At 41.6% G+C, this 25,800-nt stretch overlaps 2 protein-coding genes across 2 annotated transcripts in view; one reads left to right on the top strand and one right to left on the bottom strand.

Annotated features, from left to right (window-relative positions):
* The window catches only part of LOC139181441 (P antigen family member 1-like), a 181,053-nt gene that overhangs the window by 36,020 nt on the left and 119,233 nt on the right, over nt 1-25,800 (bottom strand). The gene's annotated exons all lie outside the window — the stretch shown is intronic.
* Nucleotides 13,996-19,391, top strand: LOC139181386 (P antigen family member 3-like). The gene is made up of 5 exons (XM_070784653.1): nt 13,996-14,084; nt 14,996-15,075; nt 15,550-15,688; nt 16,092-16,217; nt 19,177-19,391. Exons 2-5 carry the CDS (start codon nt 15,004-15,006, stop codon nt 19,197-19,199), a joined length of 360 nt encoding a protein of 119 aa, XP_070640754.1. The 5' UTR covers nt 13,996-14,084; nt 14,996-15,003; the 3' UTR covers nt 19,200-19,391.

Below are 25,800 nucleotides of genomic sequence, written 5' to 3'. Positions count from 1 at the left end.
TGGGGATATGAGTACAAGCAGAAACGGAAGTGAAGAGAGAGCTCACCCTTCTGGATCGTGCTTAGCTCTCCATATGTACACAATGTACATATGTACTCCATATGTACTCAAATGTCTTTGAGTACTCATAGCAACACTGTAAGGTGAGCATTTTTAGTGCTATCATCCCTTTCTGCAGTTGAGGAGCAGAGACACAAAGACATTAATGGGTGAATGAATTTGTACAAAGTCACCTAGCTGGCAAGAGCTGAGACAGATTGGTGCCCAGGACAGAGAGAAACAGACAGGCGTGGTATCTGACTCCCAGTCTGGAATACAGTGCAGTGTCTAGTCTACTGTGGGTCAGAAGGCAGATCAACATGTCCATCCGCATGAAACACTATGATGGATCTGCATATGGATTGAACACAGTTTCTCCTAAGTGCATGAAAGTCCATGGGGTGTCATGTCAACATGCAAAGATCACAGAGAACAGTTCCTAGCCCGTAGCAAGCTCTAAACATGTATTTGCCAAGACAGATATTAGTGGACCACCCTCATCATTCTGGAAAGTAGCATAACCATAGAAATAATGTAATGATAAACAGAACAACAAATACAATATCATGAAGACATTACCTCACCCATCTCCTAATTTTTTAAAATGCAGATTCGACCTGAAAGGCAATAGACCACGTGTTAAATTTTTTTTCTCTTAAGTGTGGCATTCTAGATAATTTCCAAATAACATTTTATTAATATTTTAATTTGTTGTATCTTCATTGTTACATAGGCAGTCTTTCTATTATAATTGAAAGATGGACTTTCTGAAAACTCGTTCTCTTCAGGTATCTTGAGGTTTCAGCATAAAAAGTTGTGTTGGTATCCCTGCCAGGTGAAAACCCAATCAGCACACTGAAGTCAGAAGTATGATTTTTGGTACAGTAGGTAGGGGCCTGTAGGGGAGGAGAGAGGTCCTGATGGAAGGTTAGCTAAGCCTGCAAGTGTTGTGAAAAAGGTCACTGACTCTATAGGCCCAAACCAAACAACTCACAGGTCCCTAGGAAGACACTGGTGTTCCTTCCACATAAGTGTCTGTGTTAGGACTTTCAGACCATTGCTCTTTTGGCTCCTATGATGCATTGGGGCAGCTGGTGACACTTATAACACAGTCCTGCTTTGACTCAGGCTGTGGACGAGAGTCACAGCCTCCCCTGCAGCACCGCCCCTTTTGTGGGTGATCTGGAGCCCTTTTTGTGATGTCTGGGAGTCGACAGATTCTGATGGGAAACGAGGAAGAAAATACATAGCGCAGAGGGTACATGCACCGTCCTTGATAGAGATGCAGCTGCAGCTTGTTACAGTAACCAGTTGGGGATGAGAAGAGTTTGATTTGGTGACTCAAAGAAGAAATGTGGAAGTGAACTCAATGCAAAGGGAGAAAACATATTAAGAGGGGCTAAACAGCTATGATTCCCATTTCTGTAGCAGGCAGGGTGCTCCATTACTGTTGTGAGAAGGCTCCGTGCTCTGAGCTCTGGGAGGGAGTGATGAGTGTTCTAAGGACCCGCCATCAACCCTAAGCAGGGGGCGCTGAGTGTGTAAAGACATAAGTCTCAGCCTTCAGCACTGACAGACACAGAAACTTCTTAGCCCTGTTGAAAGTGGGGCTGTGGCACCTTCAGTTCAGTTCAGTTCAGTTCAGTCGCTCAGTTGTGTCCGACTCCTTGTGATCCATGAATCGCAGCACACCAGGCCTCCCTGTCCATCACCAACACCCGGAGTTCACCCAGACTCGTGTCCATCCAGTCAGTGATGCCATCAAGCCATCTCATCCTCTGCCTTCCCCTTCTCCTCCTGCCCCCAATCCCTCCCAGCCTCAGAGTCTTTTCCAAGGAGTCAACTCTTCGCATGAGGTGGCCAAAGTACTGGAGTTTCAGCTTTAGCATTATTCCTTCCAAAGAAATCCAAGGCCTGTCTCCTTCAGAATGGACTGGTTGGATCTCTTTGCAGTCTAAGGGTCTCTCAAGAGTCTTCTCCAACACCACAGTTCAAAAGCATCAATTCTTCAGCGCAAGGAAACGCAAAGGTAAGGTGGTGGTGGTTGTTCGTTTTCAATCGCTGGGTCATGTCCAACTCCTTTCACGAGACCCCATGGACTGTAGCACCCCAGGCTCCTCTGTCCTCCACTATCTGCCATATTTTGTTCAAATTCATGTGCATTGAGTCGGTGATGCTATATAACGATCTCATCCTCTACTTCCCCCTTCTCCATTTGCCTTCAATCCTTCCCAGTGAAAGGTTGTTCTGAACCATGAAAGACGCCGGGATTCTTGGCCTCTGGAGGAGAAGACTTCATTCCGGGGCCAGAGACAAGCCTTGATGGCTCAGAGCTTTTGTGTAATAAAGTTTCATTAAAGTATAAAAGAGATAGAGAAAGCTTCTGACATAGACATCAGAAGAGGGGACAGAAGGAGTGCCCCCCTGCTAGTCTTTAGCTGGATGTTATATAGCTATTAGCAGTCTGCTAATTAAAGAAAGGCAATGTCTCAAGACTCAGAGAATGGCACCAGGCCCCTCACCCACAACATGCATTTTGAGATAACATTGGCGCCAGGTGAGTCATCCTGGGCCATAAAACAATTGACTTGAATCTTGAAGAAAGGCAGATTTCCATACAAATATATAGTTTCATTGACGTAGATTAGAAGAACAAGGTATGAGTTTAACATACTGGTTTGTCAAGTGGGTTCTGAGCCTTTAGGCAGAACCGCCTTCAAGACAGAGTCTAGGGTAAATGCATAGAACATTAACATAGCTTAAGACAAGCATTTCCATAAGAAGAATGCTTTGGTTAGCCCAAGGCTTGAAAAAAGTGAAGTTCAGGTGGAACCAGGTGTCATTATGGCAACACAAAATTTTAAGAGAAATCTCTTTTTATATTTGTATAGAGAAGGAGAAAAAATAACACTAGTTTGTTTCCTCCTGCCGCTTAAGAGAAAGATAAAAAATGTCCAACACTTGCAGCCTATTTCCTCTGTTTGGAGACCCCTGGCCTTCCTGCCTGTTACCCTCTCATTCCCCTCTTTTCTTTTAGGAGAATTATGTTGCTTAGGGAAAGGGGAGTAATTCTCACTCCATAACTTCTTCTGAGCTGATAAGGGGCATTGTCCCTAAATTGGTGAGGCAACATATTGTCCTAACCCTCATATTGAGGGTCTCTGATCCAGGGGTCCCAAGAAGTAGCTGGAGGAAGCTGCAGCAGTCGCAGGAGTTTGAGCAACCATTTGTAAATTAAAAGCCTTCATGCGACTAGAAACAAATCCAGCTACACAGTTACAGGTGCAGGGAGCAAACAGCAAAAACAGAACAATCAGAATTATTGTAATCAAGATAGTTTTCCACCATGGGGAACTAGTTAACGTCTCCCAAAGTGAGGCAATTGAGGCTTCAGGAGCATCCATAGCCTGAATCATCTTGTTCATGTGTTTAGTAAAATGAGTATCATTAGTGCTCATGTCACGTATATATGTACAGCACTGGGTATGAATAATGGCACAAGTTCCTCCTTGTGCAGCTGTCAGAATATCTAAGGCCAATCTGTTTTGTAAAACCACCTTTCTAATTTGTATTTGTTCAGCATTAAGAGCTGAAATAGAGACACAGATGTATAGAACAGGCTTTTGGACTCTGTGGGAGAGGGAGAGGGTGGGATGATTTGGGGCAATGTCATGGAAACATGTATAGTATCATATAAGAAACGAATTGCCAGTCCAGGTTCGATACAGGACCCTTGGGGCTGGTGTACTGGGATGACCTGGAGGGATGGTACGGGGAGGGGAGTGGGAAGGGGGTTCAGTATGGGGAACACGTGTACACCCCTGACAGATTCATGTTGATGTGTGGCAGAACCAATACAATATTGTAAAGTAATTAGCCTCCAATTAAAATTAAAAATTTTTAAAGAAAAGAGCTGAAATAGATTTTTGAGAATTTTGTAATGCCTGTTGAGTAAAAGTAGTCAAAGCATCCACTTGGAGCATAACATCTGTAGTTCCCAGAGAGGGAACAAACACTGCAGCCAAATAATCACACCAGTGAAATGCAGATCTTGCCCACCGAGTTTAAGGTGTGGTAAATTAGCAGGCTTTTCTGGAAGCTCTGAAAATATGAAGCCGTGAGTAAAAGCTAGACCTAGGGTGCATCTCCTTATCCAGCCAGGAGGAAGCCATGCCCGTAGGTAGGAGCCACATATCCAAAGGTCCCGTTTGGAGCAAGCCAGCGTGACTGAGATATCCAGTCCCAATCAGTGCCTGGCCAGGCAAAGGGAGGACCTGAACTGGGGTTGGAAAATTCAGGAATGATTACCTTGCATATTTCCTGAGGCAAAAGTCCCAATTGTTTCCAATCATTGTAATTAAGTTGTTGTATTTCCATACAAATTGTGAAATTATTTGTTCTAGCTCTGTGAAGAATACCGTTAGTAGATTGATAGGGATTGCATTGAATCTATAAATTGCTTTGGGTAGTATACTCATTTTCACTATATTGATTCTTCCAATCCATGAACATGGTATATTTTGCCATCTATTAGTGTCCTCTTTGATTTCTTTCACCAGTGTTTTATAGTTTTCTATATATAGGTCTTTAGTTTCTTTAGGTAGATATATTCCTAAGTATTTTATTCTTTCCGTTGCAATGGTGAATGGAATTGTTTCCTTAATTTCTCTTTCAGTTTTCTCATTATTAGTGTATAGGAATGCAAGGGATTTCTGTGTGTTGATTTTATATCCTGCAACTTGACTATAATCATTGATTAGTTCTAGTAATTTTCTGGTGGAGTCTTTAGGGTTTTCTATGTAAAGGATCATGTCATCTGCAAACAGTGAGAGTTTTACTTCTTCTTTCCAATTAGGATTTCTTTTTCTGCTCTGATTGCTTTCACAATTTGTATGGAAATACAAGAAACCTCGAATAGCCAAAGCTATCTTGAGAAAGAAGAATGGAACTGGAGGAATCAACCTACCTGACTTCAGACTCTATTACAAAGCCACAGTTATCAAGACAGTATGGTACTGGCACAAAGACAGAAATATTGATCAATGGAACAAAATAGAAAGCCCAGAGATAAATCCACGCACATATGGACACCTTATCTTTGACAAAGGAGGCAAGAATATACAATGGATTAAAGACAATCTCTTTAACAAGTGGTGCTGGGAAAACTGGTCAACCACTTGTAAAAGAATGGAACTAGAACACTTTCTAACACCTTACACAAAAATAAACTCAAAATGGATTAAAGATCTAAACGTAAGACCAGAAACTATAAAACTCCTAGAGGAGAACATAGGCAAAACACTCTCCGACATACATCACAGCAGGATCGTCTATGACCCACCTCCCAGAATATTGGAAATAAAAGCAAAAATAAACAAATGGGACCTAATTAAACTTAAAAGCTTCTGCACAACAGAGGAAACTATCAGCAAGGTGAAAAGGCAGCCTTCAGAATGGGAGAAAATAATAGCAAATGAAGCAACCGACAAACAACTAATCTCAAAAATATACAAGCAACTCCTACAGCTCAACTCCAGAAAAATAAATGACCCAATCAAAAAATGGGCCAAAGAACTAAATAGACATTTCTCCAAAGAAGACATACAGATGGCTAACAAACACATGAAAAGATGCTCAACATCACTCATTATCAGAGAAATGCAAATCAAAACCACTATGAGGTACCATTTCACGCCAGTCAGAATGGCTGCCATCCAAAAGTCTACAAGCAATAAATGCTGGAGAGGGTGTGGAGAAAAGGGAACCCTCTTACACTGTTGGTGGGAATGCAAACTAGTACAGCCACTATGGAGAACAGTGTGGAGATTCCTTAAAAAATTGGAAGTAGAACTGCCTTATGATCCAGCAATCCCACTGCTGGGCATACACACTGAGGAAACCAGAAGGGAAAGAGACAGATGTACCCCAATGTTCATCGCAGCACTGTTTATAATAGCCAGGACATGGAAGCAACCTAGATGCCCATTAGCAGATGAATGGATAAGAAAGCTATGGTAAATATACACAATGGAGTATTACTCAGCCATTAAAAAGAATACATTTGAATCAGTTCTAATGAGATGGATGAAACTGGAACCTATTATACAGAGTGAAGTAAGCCAGAAAGAAAAACACCAATACAGTATACTAACGCATATATATGGAATTTAGAAAGATGGTAACAATAACCCTGTGTATGAGACAGCAAAAGAGACACCGATGTATAGATCAGTCTTATGGACTCTGTGGGAGAGGGAGAGGGTGGGGAGATTTGGGAGAATGGCATTGAAACATGTATAATATCATGTATGAAACAAGTCGCCAGTCCAGGTTCGATGCACGGTACTGGATGCTTGGGGCTGGTGCACTGGGACGACCCAGAGGGAGGGTAGGGGAGGAAGGTGGGAGGAGGGTTCATGATGGGGAACGTGGGTATACCTGTGGCAGATTCATTTCGATATTTGGCAAAACTAATACAATATTGTAAAGTTTAAAAATAAAATAAAATTTTAAAAAAATAATAATTAAGTTTTTGGCTAACTTCTGGGGATGGCTCTATTTGTCCCCAGCATATATGGGCAGTAGACATTAGATGTCCTTTTTCAGGAGTTAGCCATATAACCTCATATCATCCCATATTTGATAAATGTCAGGTACAAAGCCACTAGATCTAGACCCATTTACCTTATGTGTAGTGAAATAGTCATAAAACCAAGACAATGTAAATCAAAATTAAAAGCCACGTTATGTCCATAGTTAAAGTACAAAGTGTTGCACCAGTCCATCTTAGGGTTGTTAGATGTCATCAGATTAAGAAGAGGCATCACATACGATTGTTGTCGAAGGTATTCGCAGACTTGGAGAAAGTCTTTTCCTTGAAGTGGAAATGTCCACCATGGGAAGCCTTCCACTGATGAACAAGGGAGCACTCTGCACACCCAGCAGTTAGACTGATTGTGGAATGCAGCATAGGAGTGAGCCCAGGACAGGACGGCATTGTCTTGAGGATCAAACGGCAAACTCAGGATTTTTGGAGTCAGCAGAAGTAGGCTCACACAGAGTATCAGGCCCATCTGAAAAGTACAAAGTCAGAGCATAGAAAGTAAAGACATAAAATGACGTCACTTAGTTCTGGTCAGGGTGCCACCTCTTAAACTTGAGTGTGATGCACCAACGAATCACTTCCTGGCACTTTGACAGCTGTGGGAGAAGAAAGAATAAGCTGGTAAGGGCATTTCCAGAGGGATTTGAGGGATTGGCCCCCAGATCCCAATGTTTTTATCTGGACCTCAGTTCCTGGCTGAAATAGAGGCTTGCTTGACTCAGAAGCTGGGTCAGGAGTCACCTTCCAGAATTTCGTTAATGCCTGTTGAAAAGCTGAGAGCTGAGTTACATAATTAGTTAATTCTAAGGCTTCAGGGTCTATAACAATGTCTGTGCATAAGAAAGGCCTTCCATAAATACATTCAAAGGGGGACAGCCCCTCCTTTTGGGGGGCAGTCCCAGCCCTCATTAAAGCTATGGGTAGGACTTTAATCCAATTGTCCTGTGTCTCTTGAGTTAATGTGCACAGATGTCTTTTGATAATGTCGTTAGCTGTTTCAACCTTTCCTGAGGATTGGGGTCTCCAGGAACAGTGTACGTGACATTCTATTCCTCGAGCTTCAGACATGCCCTGAGCTAGAGCCGTTTTAAAGGCGGAGCCATTGTCACTCTGAAGCCTCTGTGGTAGCCCAAACCTGGAGATAACTTCATGGATTAAAATTCTTTTAACCTCCTTAGCCTGTTCTCTATGACAGGGAAAAGCCTCAATCCATCCAATAAAAGTATCCACCCAAGCTTGTGAGCAAGAATATCCATTAACTTGTGGCATATGAGTAAAATCAGTTTCCCAGTCTTCTCCAGGATATTTTCGACTTCGTTGTAATCCAGATTTTGCTAGCTTTTCAATATTTGGGTTATTTTTGTGAAAAACTTAACATCTTTTGATAATGTCCTTTAAATTTTTCATTACATTTTTTACCTTCAAACAAATGAGAAGCCATCTGGTAAGTACTCTCTTGAGAAACCTATATGCAGGTCAGGAAGCAACAGTTAGAACTGGACATGGAACAACAGACTGGTTCCAAATAGGAAAAGGTGTATGTCAAGGCTGCATATTGTCACCCTGCTTATTTAAATTATGCAGAGTACATCATAAGAAATGCTGGGCTGGACGAAGCACAAGGTGGAATCAAGACTGCTGGGAGAAATATCAATAACCTCAGATATGCATATGACACCACCCTTATGGCAGAAAGTGAAGAGGAATTAAAAAGCCTCTTGAGGAAAGTGAAAGAGGGGAGTGAAAAAGTTGGCTTAAAGCTCAACATTCAGAAAACGAACACCATGGCATCTGGTCCCATCACTTCATGGGAAATAGATGGTGAAACAGTGGAAACAGCGTCAGACTTTATTTTGTTGGGCTCCAACATCACTGCAGATGCTGATTGCAACCATGAAATAGAGAGGGTAAAGGCAGGAAGGCCAGGGATCTCCAAACGGAGGAAATAGGCTGCAAGTGTCAGACATTTTTTATCTCTCTTAAGCGGCAGAAGGAAACAAACTACCGATATTTTTTTCCTTCTCTATACAAATTTTAGAGGAGGTTTCTCTTAAAATACTCTGTTGCCATAATGACACCTGGTTTCACCTGAAGTTAACTATTCTCAAACCTTGAGTTAATGCATTTTTCTTATGGAAATCTTTGTCTCAAGCTCTGTTAATGTACTATGCATTTACCCCAAACTCTGTCTTCAAGTCGGTTCCACCTAATGGCTCAGAACCTACTTGATAAACCAGTATGTTATACTCAGACATTATTCCCCTAATCTATGTAAATGAAACTATTTTTTATGGTAATGTGCCCTTCTACAACATTCAAGTCAATCGTTTTATGGCCAGGGATGAATCCTCTTGTGACAAGATTATCCCAAAATACATCTTATGGTTGAGGGGCCTGGTACCATTCTGAGTTTTAAGACATTCCTTTCTTTCATTAACAGACTGCTAGTGACTATATATAACATCCAGCTGAAGACTAGCAGGAGGGTACTCTTTCTGCCCCCTTCTGATGTCATGTCAGAAGCTTTCTCTATCTCCTTTATACTTTAGTAAAACTTTATTACACAAAAGCTCTGAGTGATCAAGCCTCCTCTCTGGCCCTGGAATGAATTCTTCTCCTCCGGAGGCCAAGAATCCCAGCGTCTTTTCCTTCAGCAACAACCTTTCAAAAGTAAAAGACGCTTACTCCTTGGAGGGAAAGTTATGACCAATTTAGATACATATTAAAAAGCAGAGACATTACTTTGGCAAAAAAGGTCCGTCTAGTCAAGGCTATGGGTTTTCCAGCAGTCATGTATCTATGTGAGAGTTGGACTGTGAAGAAAGCTGAGCGCCAAATAATTGACGCTTTTGAACTATGGTGTTGGAGAAGACTCTTGAGAGTCCCTTGGACTGCAAGGAGATCCAACCAGTCCATCCTAAAGATCAGTCCTGGGTGTTCATTGGAAGGACTTATGCTGAGGCGAAGCTCCAATACTTTGGCCACCTCATGCGAAGAGTTGACTCGTTGGAAAAGACCCTGATGCTGGGAGGGATTGGGGGCAGGAGGAGAAGGGGACAACAGAGGATGAGATGGCTGGGTGGCATCAGCGACTCGATGGACATGAGTTTGGGTGAACTCCGGAGTTGGTGATGGACAGGGAGGCCTGGCGTGCTGCGATTCATGGGGTCACAAAGAGTCGGACACGACTGAGCACCTGAACCGAACTGAACTGACCTGAAGTACTCTCTACACCTAAACGAAAACTCTGGTGTACACCCTTAAGAATTTTCCATTGAGTATTTTCAGGAATTATTAATCATCCATCCTCAGACTGTAGCCATCCTTTATCAGTAATCTTTGCTCCTCTTTTCTCATATCTTTCTAATTTTTCCCCAGTATATTGTGGGTTTTCCTGCTACACGGGACCTGTCCAGATCAAAGGCATCTGCAGTGAAGGGGTTTCCTAAAGTGCCGCGTTTCTTGCTTGACAGTCAGCCCGCTGATTACCTTCAGGTACTTTATTCCCATCCCTGCTGTGCCCTTTGCAATGCATAACAGCTACTCCTTTAGGACAATATATAGTAGTCAAAAGTCTCTGCACCTCTCTGAAATGCTTAATAGGGTCTCCTGTTGTCCTTTTACACTGTCTTTCTTTCCATATTGCAGAATGAGCGTGTAAAGTCAAATAGCATACTTAGAATCAGTGTAGATATTTGCTCGCTGCCCTTTGCTTAATTCTAGAGCTTGGGTCGGGACAAGGCGATGGCACCCCACTCCAGTACTCTTGCCTGGAAAATCCCATAGATGGAGGAGCCTTGTAGGCTGCAGTCCATAGGGTCGCAAAGAGTCGGACACCACTGAGCAACTTCACTTTCACTTTTCACTTTCATGCATTGGAGAAGGAAATAGCAAACCACTCCAGTGTTCTTGCCTGGAGAAAACCAGGGACGGGGGAGCCTGGTGGGCTGCTGTCTATGGGGTCATACAGAGTAGGACACGACTGAAGCGACTTAGCAGCAGCAGCAGAGCTCGGTTCAGAGCCACAAGTTCCGCTAACTGAGCACTGGTTCCCTGGGGGAGACATTTTGCTTCTAAAACCTGTTCAGCAGTCACCAGGGCATAACCTGCATTACGCTTCCCATCCTGATCACCAGCATCAGGGTCTTTTCCCGTAAGTCAGCTCTTCCCATCAGGTGGCCAAAGTATTGGAGCTTCAGGTTCAGCATCGGCCCTGCCAGTGAATATTCAGTTGGTTTCCTTTAGGATTGGCTGTTTTGATATCCTTGCTGTCCGAGGGATTCTCAAGTGTCTTCTCCAGCACCACAAACCAAAAGCGTCAATTCTTTGTCACTCAGCCTTCTTAATGATCGAACTCACACATCTGTACATGACTACTGAAAAAGCCATAGTTTTGACTATATGGACCTTTGTCGGCAAAGTGATGTCTCTGCTTTCTACTATGCTGTCTAGGTTTGACATGAGCTTCCTTGGTGGCTCCGTGGTAAGGAATTCGCCTGCATGGGTGTACCTATGGCTGATTCTTGTTGATGTTTGACAGAAAACAACAAAATTCTGTAAAGCAATTACCCTTCAATTAAAAAATAAAGTGGGGAAAAAAAAAAGAATCTCCCTGCAATGCATGGGATGCAGGAGTCATGGGTTTCAGCCCTGGGCTGGGAAGGTGCCTTGCCATGCCCCATGGGAGGAGGGCATGGCAATCCACTAAAGTATTCTCGCCTGGAGAATCCCATGGACAGAGGCACCTGGCAGGCTACGGTCCATGGGGTCATAAAGAGTCAGACACAACGAAGCAATGAGCATGCATGCATACTAGCTTTGTTATGGTTGTTCTTCCAAGGATCAAGTGTCTTAATTTCATGGCAGCAATCACCATGCACGGTGATTTTGGAGCCTCCAAAATTAAATCTGTCCGTGCATCCACTTCCCCCCTTCTGTTATCCGTGAAATGATAGGACTGGATGCCATAATCTTATATTTTCGAATGTTGACTTTTAAGCCAGTCTTTCCACTCTCCTCTTTCACCCTCATCAAGAGGTTCTTTAGATCCTCTTCAGTTCCTGCCATTAAAGTGGTATTATCTGCCCTTCTGAGCTTCTTGATATTTCTACCAGCAAACTTGATTCCAGCTTGTGAGTCATCCAACCCATCATTTCCCATGATGTGCTCTGCATGTAAGTTGAATAACCAGGGTGACTCTATACAACCTGTCTTACTCCTTTCCCAATTTTGAAACAGTCTGTTGTTCCATGTTTTATTCTAACTGTTACTTCTTAACCCTCATACAGGTTTCTCAGGAGACAGGTCAGCTAGTCTGGTACTCCCATCTGTAAGAATTTTCCACAGTTTGTTGTGATCCACACAGTCAGAGGTCTTGAGGTAGTCTAGTCAATGAAGCAGAAGTAGATGTGTTTCTGGAATTCCCTTGCTTTCCTGATGATCTAATGAAGGCTGCAATTTGATCTCTTGTTTCTCTGCCTCTTCAAAACCAACTTGTATATCTGGAAGTTCTTGTTCCATATACTGTTGAAGGCTAGCTTGAAGGAGTCTACTAACTGGAGGCTTCAGAAATATGGGACAATCTAAGCTTGAGAAATTGGAGGGTATGAATGAAGCCCAATAAGAGAGACAAGAAGAAGATTCTCTACTTTCCATGATGTTAGCAAGCTGGGCAAGGGCTAGGCCATACTTTCAAGTTCTTGTGTAGGACAGTAGGCTTTATCTAGAAAGTCATAAACAGTTCTGCAACTGTAAGAGAGGGAGGGAGAGGGCGGTGAGTGGGAGACAGGCACCCTGAGTGAATGTGAGAGACCCGTTAGAAGGGGGTTGACAATTAAATGGAGGGGGGCTTTGGACTAGAGCAGATGTGGTGGACATGGGAAAATGTAGTTGCATTGGACATTTTCAAAGTAAAATGGACAGAACTCAGCAAGAATGTTGACTTGAGGTGAAGAGACAGAATTGTAAACCTGGTTAAGACCAAGTTTCTGTGTACTGTCATAAGGGTACAAAGGTGTCTTGAGGAATCCTGGAAGTTGGCCAGGTCTGGGAAGAATTTCAAATAAGACTTTTATGTTTATGAACTCAAGGTCTAGATGGATACAATAACCAGTATTTACATACTTAAAAGATCCTTTTCCTTTTTTAAAAAAGTGAGAAGTATTGAGATATAATTTATATACAATAGAAGTCAATGCTTTAAAGCATTACCGTTTGTCGAGTTTTGACATATGCATACCATTGTGTAAATGCTACCACAATAAAAATGTAGAAAATATCCCATTGGTTTGAAAATGCTCCCTTGGGCTATTTGCATTCAGACTCCTTCTTCCACTCCTATACCCTGGCAACCACAGATATATTTCTCTCCCTATAGTTGTGCTTTTCCAGAAATCCATTGACATGAAATCATATAATACATAGCTTTCTGCATCTGACATCTCTCATTGGCAAAGCTGAGATGCATCCTTGCTGTTACATGCATTAATAGTTCCTTTTAAAATGACTGTGCAGTGTTCTTTTGTACAAGTAAGCTCTTTTGTTTTTCTTTCTTCTATATACCAGTTGTTCAATAGTTGGGCTGTTTCTAGTTTTGGCTATTAGGAGTACATGAGTAGAATATTTGAGTAAAGGTCCTCGTGTGAACATGTTTTCCTTTCTCTTGGGTAAAATTAAAACTCCTAGTAAGTACGAAAATTCCTGCTATAATAGAATAAGAAGAATGTGCTACTGGAGAAGAGTGCAGAAATAGCTACAGAAGGAACGAAAAGGCTAAGCCAAAGTGGAAACAACACCCAGCTGTGGATGTGTCTGGTGGTGAAAGTGAAGTCCGATGCTAAAGGAACAATACTGTATAGGAACCAAAAGTATATTCAGAGAAACTAGTTACCAGTTCAGAGATTTAAATGTGCAGTGCACCAAGCAAAAAGTGTAAACAGAGGCATCTATTTACGTACTTATTCCATGGAAGTGAGTAAAGCCATTGGGAATATGACGGAAGAAGGAAAATGCAGAAGCAGAGAAGGAAATGGTTCATCAGAGAACGTATAAAAATAGGTATTAAAAAAGTAATATCTATTTCTGTCATGACTGTCTTTCTGAGACACATTCTCCACTAAGGGTAACCTGGGACTACCTATCACCACAGGTTGTGGATGCATAAGAAAGACTGCACTGCAAGGAAAAAAATATAGCCTTCAAGCCCCTTTCTCATCCTCCAGAGACCCTGCGGTTCCAGGACTCTACCTCAATTGCAGGAAAACTGCAACCTGCACTGCACAGGCCCAACTCAGTGAGCATGCGCAGTATGTGCGTGCGCATCCGTTGCTGCGCATGCGCCTTGGTGCGCATACGCCTTCCTGAGCGTTCTGTGGGGAGCGTTGGGCCTGAGACGGGTCTGTTTATTCAGTCCCGGTTCTTTCTCACTATTTGAACTCACCAGGTGGGTTCACAGGTCTATCCTGTCTGGCATTTAAGTGCGTGTGCGTGTGAGGGGGAGCCAGTGAGTTTCGCGCGGGTTGGGCAGTGTGATCTAGGGCCGTTGAGGAGGAAGGCCCTCAAGGTAGTCATCTTTCTCCTCACAAGTGTTGCGAGGCCATACTTCGTGCCTTGGGGGCAGGAGAGGAAGGGCAGTGGGCAGAGGAGGGCAGGGGGTAGGATGATGGTGGGGGGAGACTTGGGGGTGCTATTTGAGATATTTGGTTCATTGGGGCCCTGAAACTGACGACAGAGCACAGAATCTGGGGCCGGCAGTGGGACCTGGGCAGGGGTTGGGGTGGGCGATTAAGGAAAGGCCTAGAAACCGGACCGCAGTGGGGTTGTGACTGTATCGCGGGTTTTGTGGTAAGGTGCCAAGAGAGAGTGGACCGGTTGCTCTGTATGCAGCCTCACCTCAGCCCCAGATACTGAGAAAATCGCCATAGTCAGGCTGTAAAGACTGAGCCTTTCTTCGTGTTCCAACTGAATTCCAAGGGAGTTGGGGAAAATAGGTCTGGTGAATAGGAGTGTGACATGAGCAATAGTCCTGAGCTTTTGAATTCCTAGGAGTATTTCACTAAAGATCTTCATGATGGAGAAGTCTGTTGTGAAATCAAATGTCCTCACAAAAATTCAGCCTTGTTGTGTACCTTAAGGTGATTTCTCTGCCAGCTTCGCAAAGACACAAATGGCTTTGCAAAAGACTGTATTTGGTGTAATTGAAATGCATGTACACTCATACTTAACCAGAGTTTTCTTTTGAAAGTATGTTCACATTAAAAAAAAAAAAAAACAAGTCAACATAAGGTCATAAAAGTGATCAAATACAGCTGTACTCTTAAATACATTTTCTAAATCACAATATTCTGCTTTCAGGGAGAAATATGAGTGGGCAAGTGGCATCAACATTGGGACCTACAAAGCAAGATTGCTCCCAGGTGGATGAACCTGTGGTTGTGAGTAACCTTACCATTTGGTGTTTTCTATTAGCACAAGTTAATTTTTGAGAAAATGATGTTAAGTAGTACAGATGTGGTGATAAAGGTCTTCCATGCTTGTAAAGGGTGAGATTTGTCATAGGAAGGAACATTGATCCAGATATATTATAGTCCGGCGTTGCCTGGATGATTATACTGTTAAATTCCCTGGAAATGTGCCCAGTGACTCCCTCCTCCTGCTCGTTAACAACAGGCTGCATGCTTCCATCCCAACATAGATTTAAATAACTTCCAAAGTCATCCTGGGTAACTCTTATGGGAGCTAACTCTTCTCTGTGGGAAGAGTAACTTTATTAAAAGTAAGTACATAGAATTGTGTTGGGAAAATGTTGTTAGTTTTACTTATGATCAGATATATCTATGTATTATGTATATTTATGCTATTACATGTATTAACAACAAAAGTTTTTATTTGCATGCACTCTCTACTAGGACCAGCAGCCCAGTGTTGAGCAACCTCAACAAGCGGAACCACCAGCTGAGATTCAGGATATCACACCTAGAAAGGAAGAAGTACATGGAGAGGATCCAGTGAATTGTGATGAAGAAGAGGAGAAGGATCCCTTTGAAGGTAAAGTGTATCTGTGCGTCATGCCTTAAGACATAACCAGTAAGAAGAGGAAAGGAAACATTAGAAAAGGACTTCAGACAGTTCCTAAAAACCTGAGGAGAGTATAGTTTGCAGGTCAGTGTGGTCGCTCAAATTTTCCCTTGTTTTCAAGACAAAGAGAAGGGGGCAACTAAGTTGTCTGAGGACAACCCTGGAAAAGGAAAATGGTAATAACATTTGGAAAATTCTGCTTTCCTTTTTCTCCAGCAAAACATTCCCAGAAGAATGCTCCTGAGGTTCTTATTCATCACATTTTTAGCATACTAACCTAAGGCTTTTAATTCATAACACCGAGGGAATGAAGATCATCATTGCCTTGTTTATATTGTATGCTTTACAGCTGAATTGATGCATTTTTTTAAAGATTCTGGCCTGGAAGCTGCTCTCCAGCAATTGGCTCTGGCAAAGACTGGGGGTGAAGGTGGAGATGGTCCTGATGTCAGGGAGGAGTTTGCATCAAATACAGAGCCTGTTGAAATGCCAGAAGCAGGTATGTCATCCATTCAGAAAGTAATTTATGTGGTTTCTGTTTTTCAGAATATTATATCTTTACTGATATACAGGGAACATTACTATTATTTTAATAATAGAGTTCACATATTCTTTGAAAGATAGTTCAGACCCCAGATGCCTGAATCCTGTCTGTTTCTTTATTTGAAAGACTTACAGACTTTCAAATAAAGAAACAGACAGGATCAAAGCCATATCGAATTGAAAATAGGGAACTGTTTTCTTCTCTTGAGTATAAGTACTTTAAGCAATAGCTAATAATTTTCAGGTTCTTTTATAATTTCTGCTTGTAGCAAATATGGAATGCATTTGTAATAAATATCCGTTTATATGAAATATGCTTAGGCATCCAAGTAGGTTCTAGTACCAGCTTTAGCATAATGTGTGTGATTCTGTGAAATCCCTTAACTTCTAAACTCAACTTTACTCATGTAAGTTGTGAATTCAGAACAGATACACGAAGATGCTGATCTTTCAATGCTAATTTCTGCATTCTCTGATTCTCTTTGATGGAATGCATACAAGAATACTCTGTTTTGTATGATGTATTTATCATAAAATGTCATCTTGAGTCAAATTATAACAGGGGAATTGAGATTTCATTTTCTGACGGGGGACACATGTACACCTGTGGCTGATTCATGTCAGTGTATGGCAAAACCCACCAGAATATTGTAATTAGTCTCCAATTAAAATCAATTAATTAATTTTTTATAAAAGAAAATGAGCCAACATTCTGCTTGATGTATGTTAAACTCTCTCAAATTCTGAATTCTCTAGCTCTTTAAAAAATAGTTGCATTTTAAATCCTTTCCCCAGGGAAGCATGAAACAACTGAATAATAAACGGCCAAAGATAGTCTAGTTTCCTGTTTCTGTGGCTGATCAAGTTGAGAGAGTGCATTTAGTCAGTGATATTCAAGGCAGGTGTGAGTAAGATACATATGCTAAGCACACTACCTGCCCCCACGTTTGGTCTTTTTTTTGGGCGGGGGGAGGTTGCTTATTTTAATTGGAGGATGATTACTTTACAATACTATGAAGGTTTTGCCATATACCCCACTCTCACTCTTAAAGAACTAATAAAAATCTGAGCCTCATGATATAATCATCTCTAACCATATCAAGTATGTTATTTTTCCTCTTTGATACATGAGTTTAAAAAGTTTTGAAGGCCAAAAATTGTAACTCTAGTTCTTCCCGCGAACTTGCTGACAATGAAGTGCATGGTTCTGATTTTAAAGGAGGAACTTCATAGTTAAGGAAGAATTTACTGTGTATTAGCCTTCTAAATATTTTAACTTTACATTTTTTTTCCATTCCATTTTAACAATTAGATGAAAATACAACTTCCAGACGACTTTCAAGTAACTACATAACATGATTAAAATGTTCTCATAGAAAAATCTTAGCCCTAAATATGTGTGGTATTTAAAAAGAAAAATACATAAATTACAAGGTACATAAATATAAAATCCTACATCCAATATAAAAGGTAAGAAAAAGAGCAACAGAATAAACCTAAGGGAAAAAGAAAAAGATACGTATTAAAAGACAGGTATGAAGTGTTAGGAAGAGGAAAATAAACTCAACTAATAAAGACAATGTGCTAGTTTACATAATTTTTAATATATATATATATACATACACACACATTTTTCAATATTCTTTTCCGTTGTGATTTATCACAGGAGACTGGACATTAGTTCCCTGTGCTGTATAGTAGGACCTTGTTGTTTATCCATTCTGAATGTAATGGTTTGTATCTGCCAACCCCAAACTGCCAGTCCATTCCTCTAGGTTGCATCATTGTGAAGCAAATGGACAAAGCCCAAGTACTCATAATTAGAAATATGAACAAGACACTAACAGTTAGTATATTACAGAATTAAAACAGTATAATCTGGAACTCAAATATTTTCAGAATATTGATGAAATGGCTAGTAGGGTAGAAAAACAAATATTATTTAACATACCCCACAGTAACTAAATAACTAAACATCACAAATACCATGGATGAACTTTTGAAATTGGTCCGTTTTCTCTCAAAAGCCATTATCATTTAGAAACAAAAAAATCTGCTTTTCCAGATTTTTTCTCTCTTCCTACTTGCTTTTCTCTCTCACTCATACTCCCTCTTGCTCTCCCTTTTCTTCTCTCCTTTTTTCTTTCTTTCCTTTTTTTGCTGTGGCTGTGAGAAACAATCCTATTTCTGCTTCACATTTTGATGTCCCCATGTCGCCAGTGATAGTAATGACTTAAAATTAGTGTCACCATATAATGTATTATACCAACTGGAATGCTTTCCAGGGTGAAAAGAAACATTTAGAATTACATGAGGGCCACAGGTAAAAAAGGGGACAAATGGTTAACCGACTTAAAACAACCGTATCAGGGATAAAGTAGGACAAATGAAAATGTCTAGTTTTCGACAGTAGAGAAGAAACAAATGTAATACTGGCCTTTTTATTTACTTAAGCAGTAACAGAACAATTGTTTAGGTATCATATATTCGGAATATTATTTCAAACCAACGCATTTAAATGATACTTTTTTGGGATTTTTTGTTTCAGTTTTTGTGTATTTTGTTCTCCTTAGGGTGCTTTTTGTTGTTACATATTTTACTGAATGTGTACACAGTTTTGCCTTCTACTGAAAACTACCTTCTGATAGGTTCCGTTGATTTCATTTGTTCTGAACTCAGTGTCCTTCTTTTCTTGTATAACTAGGAAGAGTAGTGTGTTTTTAAAAATACTGGTAATGTGCCTGGAAAGTCTATAAAGTCTCTATAGAGGATTAACTGAAGGTAAGCCAAAGGTCGCCCTTAGTGTTCCTGTTTTAGTCCGTTTTATAAAACTACAACTGCAGTGAACTTTGTATACCTCTTCTGTCATCAAAATAAAGTTCTGCTAAGTGACTTTTTTAATGTTTATATTATAGGTGAAGGGCAACCATTTGCTTGAAAGAAGATAAACTGAAACCATCTATGCTGTTCTTATGTTGTGTATTTGACTATTAAAGTTTGGTCAATAAAGTTTCATTTTCTACTTGCACATTTTTTGTTAAATTTATCCCCGGGTATTTAATATTATTGAAAATTCATGGTTTGTGATTTTTATTGTCTAGTTGAGGATGTATGTAGAGATAGAATGTCATATATAGATTTTCTGTCCAACAATTCCTCTAAATATGCATATTAATTCCACAAATTTAGATGTAGATTATTTTTGCTTTTCAAAATATACTATTATATTTGAATATCAACAGTTTCTACTGGCTTAAACCTTAAACCTGTCCTCATTTTGCAGCATTGAACAAACCTAGCCAGAATAGTCTTGACTAAAGCAGGGGATAAATGGCATTTTTCCCAATAGGAAATGAAAAATCTTCTTCATTTCAACCTGTTTACGTTGCTTTTTTGTAGATATACTTTATCAGAGTAAGTTCCATTCTATTCCTAGTTTGCTGTCTTGAATATAGATTAATTTTCATCAAACACTTATACTGCATCAATTGTGATGATCATAGGATTGTTTTCCCTCCATTTTTCTATTAATGTGGTGAATTGCATTGGTAACCTTACACATGTAAACCACCCTTGCACTTCTAGGGTTAAAAAAAATTGGGTCATAACATATTCTTTAGGTGTAATCTACATGTTCATGCATATACATACATATATATACCCACACATAAAAAATTCATAAAAGCCTTTGGTCTTCTCTTGAATAAATGGGTTTACAAAATGTGCCACCCAAATCTCATATGGTGTCCCTGATGAAATCATTGACAGAGAAACATTTTTAAAAACTTAATATATTTGTATTGTCCTATAGAGAAATGGAATGCCAAAGCCATTGTTAAAGGTTGTAGGGAGACAGGAAAAGAACTGCTGTCCAATTGCATGGCAAATGGCACAGCATATCTTTCACACATTTCTGACTTGCCTTCCAAGGGTTTTGGGGTGCAGGGAGAGAACAGCCACAAACATCTTTTCTTCTCCATGACGTCCTCCATTGGCTTGATAGTCACCAGATGTCAGAAGCCCTCCAGTTGTCTGTGAGTGAGTGTCTGTGTGTGTGTGTATGTGTGAATCACTTAGTCGTGTCCGACTCTTTGCGACCCCACGAACTGTAGCCCGCTAGATTCTCTGTCCATGGAATTCTCCAGGCAAGAATATTGGAGTGGATTGCCATTCCCTTCTCCAGAGGATCTTCCCAGCCCAGGGATCGAACCCTGGTCTCCTGCAGATTCTTCACCGTTTGAGCTACAGGGAAGTCCTCCAGCTGTCTGATTCCTCCCTTATATCCTTATTATTAACATAATAACAAAACGCTTACATCTCTGAGCCCCCATATGCATCCTCATGCACCAAAAAAATATATATCTGCAACAAAGGACCTATTCAGACTTCACTTTGCTTAGCGAATAACAGGGGATTATAAATAGCAGCTGTTGTGCCCTTACAGAGGTATGAAAATCCAGGTCCTACAGGTTTGAAAATGGGAGATTCAAATCTACCATGAAACTTAAATAAGTGTATCCCAACTTACCAAAAAGCATGTGAAAAAGCCCCTAGGTCATGGAGCTGTCTGACAAGATTAGATCCTAGCTAGAAGAAAAGGGAAAGGAATGAGGGGAACTTCCTGAGACAAAATGACTTCAGTCTTATCTGCTCTGTCTCCTTATTGGCTATGACATGACATAACTGGGCTTCCCTGGTGGCTCAGACAGTAAAGAATCCGCCTGCACTGCTGGAGACCTGGGTTTGATCCCTGTGTTGGGAAGATCCCCTGGAGGAGGCCACGGCAACCCACTCCAGTATTCTTGACTGAAGAATCCCCATGGATAGAAGTGCCTGACGGACTACAGTCCATGGGGTCGCAAAGAGTCAGACACGACTGAGCAAGTATGCACAGCACGTGACATAACTCAGAGTATCAGTACTGGCTCTAACACATACTGAGTGAAGGTGAGAAAGGTATTTACATCCTTTGGATCTGTTTCCCCATTTCTAAAGTGGAAATTACAAGTTTACAGTAAATATTTGTTATGAAGAATAAACAAGATAACGTGAAGTAGGCATTACGTTGCAAATGGATTTGGTTTATTCTACCCCATTTTTTCATTTAAACATTTACAATTACAATTCTCTCACAAGTGATACAGATTTTGAATTTCAAGTAGACTATAAGGTTAGCTTTTAAAATGAACTGGACTTCAGAAACATATTTTGTTTAAATAAATATATTGATTCAATAGCAGATTCAATAGCTGGTATCAGACATGGCATCCATTGTAAGGTTGGTTTGTTAATTAGGACTGACAAGGCTACCCTAAGTCATAATATGTAGTGAAAACTGTGCTCCTTGCTGTGTGTGATGAGAAAATAAGCCAGTTTTCTGGTCACACAACATCACACAACTCAACACCAGACTCTGTCACGTAGTCAGGCAGCCAGTCCCTAAGTCACAGCGCAGGAGCTACAGGGCCTCAAGGCACCGCTGCAGTTGTTAGTTTGGCTTGTCACCTTCTACGGACTTGGCCAGTAAGGAGACAATGAACCCGAATGGATTCTGATTCTACCTTACAGACAGTGCAGAAGCAATATGACCCTGGTGTCAGTTGCCTTGTCCCTAGTCCCGCGGTTTGACACTGAATTGGAAGGCCTCAGTAACAGGCAGTACAGGTGGTGGGTCTCTGCCACGAAGGAGCCCACAGTTGTGCCCTATGGCACTGAGCAGCTCTGCAGTCCACAGCTGTACTCTCAGCTGGGACTAGGGAGACCATCCTATGTTCAACTGAAACCAGAGGTGGATGAGTAACAACTTTGTGTCACCTCCAGCTGTATAAGGAGGCAGGTGAGAAATGGCCTCATAGCAGCTCTTCATCAGGCTGCTTATCTCCCCTTGCTGCAAGAGCAATCAGGAGGTTTTCTGACAAGGTTCAAGTCAGCCTGCAGTTTAACCTTGCCTACGTAGCCTAAGTGGGGACATGCAAGGGCACCAGGGCACCAAGACAGAGTCACACTCCTACAGTGTCTGGAACAACACACAAGACTATGTATGGTGCTACAAATATGACACCTATATACTGACTCCTACATGGAGGAGATCCTTTTCCTGTCACTCATTAAAAATATCCCTTCACTGAGTACACACATATTGATTACTAGCATGTCTCAGGACGTGTCTGCAATGCTTGAAATAACAAGACCAGTGATGTGAGGTGGATGATGGGAATATCACACTGGTGGGCCAGACAGACACATAAACAGAAAAGAAGTGCAAAGGAGAAACACAGGGAATGGACCTAAGGGAAAAGCAAAGCAAAACGGTGAGCAGGGTGGCCAAGAAGCAGGAGGAAAGCTAGAAGATAAGGTTCATTCTAAGAGTGAAAGAGGTTATATATAACACAGTCGTGCTTTGACCCAGGCTGTGGATGAGAGTCACAACCTCCCCTGCATCACTGCCCCTTTTGAGGGTGGTGTCTGGGAGTCTAGAGATTCTGAAGGGAGAGAAGGAAAATACATAGTGCAGGGGGTACGTGTGCCCTGATAGAGATGCAGGTGCAGCTTGTTAGAGTTACCAGGTGGGGATGAGCGGAGTTGGATTCGGTGACTCAAGAAGAAATGTGCAAATGAATGTAAAGGGAGAAAGCACATGGAGAGGGGGGTAAACAGCTCCAAATCCCATATCTGTACCTGGGTAGGTGCTCCATTACTGTCATGAGAAGGCTCCCTGGTCTGAGCTCTGGGAGGGTGTGATGAGCATTCTAAGGACCCATCATCACCTAAGCAGGGGGCACTGAGTGTGTGAAGACTTAAGTCTCAGCCTTTACCACTGACAGACACAGAAAGCTTCTTCGCCCTGCTTAGAGTGGGGCTCTTGCAGCTTAGGGAAGCTCAAAGGTAAGGTGGTGGTGGTGGTGGTTGTTCAGTCGCTCAGTCGTGTCCAACTATTTACTACCCATGGCCTGCAGCATGCCAGGCTCCTCTGTCCTACACTATCTCCCTGACTTTGATCAAATTAATGTCCATTGGGATGGTGATGCTATCTAATCATGTCACGCTCTGTCCCCCCCTTCTCCTCGTGCCTTCAATCTTTTTGCATCAGGGTCCTTTCCAAAGAGTCAGGTATTCCCATCAGGTGGCCAAAGTATTGCACCTTCGGCATCAGTCCTTCCAGTGAATATTCAGAGTTCATTTCCTTTAGGATTGGCGGGTTTGTTCTCCTTGCTGTCCAAGGGATTCTCAAGGCTCATCTCTAGCACCACAATTCAAAAGCATCAATTCTTTGGCACTCAGCCTTCTTAATGACCCAACTCACACATCTGTACATCACTACTGGAAAAACCATAATTTTGACTCTACAGACCTTTGTCAGCAAAGTGATAGCTCTGCTTTTTAATATGGTGTCTAAGTTTGTCATGGTCTTCCCTGGGGGCTCAGCAGTAAAGAATCTGTCTGTTACGCAGCACACTTAGGAGATATGGGTTCAATCCCTGGGTCAGGAAGATCCCCTGGTGAAGGGCATGGCAACCCACTCAAGTATGCTCATGTGGAGAATACCCTGGACAGAGGAGCCGTGTGGGCCTCTGTCCATGGGGTCGTAAAGAGCCAGACACTACTGAAGTGCCTGAGAATTCATGTAAGCTAGGTTTGTCATAGCTTTCCTTCCAAGGAGCAAGCGTCTTTTAATTTCATGGCTGCAATCACCATTTGCAGTGATTTTTGAGCCCAAGAAAATGAAATGTGTCACTGCTTCCACTTCAGTTCAGTTCAGACGCTCAGCCATGTCCGACCCTTTGTGACCCCTTGAACCGAAGCACTCCAGGCCTCCCTGTCCATCACCAACTCCCGGAGTTCACCCAAACTCATGTCCATTGAGTCGGTGATGCCATCCAACAATCTCATCCTCAGTCATCCCCTTGTCCTGCCCTCAATTTTTGCCAGCATTAAGGTCTTTTCAAATGAGTCAGTTCTTCACATCAGGTGGCCAATGTATTGGAGTTTCAGCTTCAACATCAGCCCTTCCAATGAATACCCAGGACTGATCTCCTTTAGGATGGACTGCTTCCACTTATCCCCCTTCTATTTGCCATGAAGTGATAGGACCAGATGCCATGATCTTAGTGTTTTAATAGTTGAGTTTTAAGCCAGTTTTTTCACTTTCCTCTTTCACCCGTATCCAATGGTTCTTTAGTCCCTCTTCACTTTCTGCCATTAGACTGGTATCATCTGTGTACCTGAGCTTGTCAAGATTTCTCCCAGCAATCTTCATTCAGCTTTTGAGTCATCCAGTCCAGCGTTTTGCATGATGTACTCTGCGTATAAGTTAAATAAGCAGCATGACAATACATGGCCTTCCTGTTCTCCTTCCCCAATTATGAAGCAGTCATTTGTTCCTACTCTGGTTCTAACGGGTGCTTCTTGGCCCCCATACAGGTTTCTGAGGAGACAGGTCGAGTAGTCTGGCACTGCCCTCTGTTTAAGAATTTTCTCTATTTGTTGTGTTCCACTCAGTCACAGGTCTTAGCGTAGTCAATGACACAGAAGTAGATGTTTTAGAGAAAGCAGATGCATTAGACGTTTACGAAGTAATATGGACAGAACTCAGCAAGAATTTGGACTTGAGGTGAGGGAGAGGGAATCGTAAACATGGTTAAGACCAAGTTTCCTGTCATAAAGTACAAAACTGTCATGGTGAATTCTGGAAGTTGTCCAGGTCTGGGAAGAATTCCAAATTAGATTTTTATGTTTTTGAGCTCATGGTCTATATGGATACAATAACCAGTATTTAAATACTTAAAATTTCCTTTTCCTTTAAAAAAAGTATTGTGGTATAATTTCTATACAATAAAAGCCAACACTTAAACGTATTACCATTTGTAGATGTTTGACAAATGTATACCGTGGTGTAAATGTTACCACAATCAAAACGTAGAAAACGTCTCAATGTTCAAAAATGCTCCCTTGGGGTATTTGCCATCCGACTCCTTCCTCCACTCCTGTACCCTGGCAACCACAGATACATTTCTGTGCTAATAGTTGTGCCGTTTCCAGAAATCCATTGACATGAAATCATACAATATGTAGCCTTCTGTGTCTGGTTTCTCTCATTTGCACAGTTGAGACACATCCTTGCTCTTACATGCATTAGTTACTTTTATTTTTTTATTATCGTGTAGGATTCCTTTGTACAGGTATACACTTTTCTTTTTCTTTCATCTGTATACCAGTTGTTGAATAACTGGGTTGTTTCTACATTTGGCTCTTAGGAATACACGTGTGGAATATTTGAGTGCCGCCCACTGTGGGAGCATGTTTTCATTTCTCTTGGGAAAACTGCCAAGAGTAGAATTGCTGGGTCATATAAGGCTTCCCAGGTGGCACTAGTGGTAAAGAACCCATCTGCCAATGCAGGAGAATCAGGTTCAATCCCTTGCTCTGGAAGATCCCCTGGAGTAGGAAATAGCAACCCGCTCCAGTATTCTTGCCTAGAAAAGTCCATGAAGAGGGGTCCTGGCAGGTAGAGTTAAACACGACTGAGCGACTGAACACAC

Source organism: Bos indicus, chromosome X (genome assembly GCF_029378745.1).
Source record: "Bos indicus isolate NIAB-ARS_2022 breed Sahiwal x Tharparkar chromosome X, NIAB-ARS_B.indTharparkar_mat_pri_1.0, whole genome shotgun sequence".
In the NCBI taxonomy this organism is placed as follows: domain Eukaryota; kingdom Metazoa; phylum Chordata; class Mammalia; order Artiodactyla; family Bovidae; genus Bos; species Bos indicus.
This window is presented reverse-complemented; position numbering and strand designations above follow the sequence as displayed.

Excerpts from the sequence above, each read along its gene's own strand:
- LOC139181386 (XM_070784653.1), top strand. The coding sequence starts at position 15,004 with ATGAGTGGGCAAGTGGCATCAACATTGGGACCTACAAAGCAAGATTGC. Across the intron at positions 15,689-16,091 it reads GGAGAAGGATCCCTTTGAAG|ATTCTGGCCTGGAAGCTGCT; the intron begins GTAAAGTGTATC and ends ATTTTTTTAAAG. Across the intron at positions 16,218-19,176 it reads TGTTGAAATGCCAGAAGCAG|GTGAAGGGCAACCATTTGCT; the intron begins GTATGTCATCCA and ends TTTATATTATAG.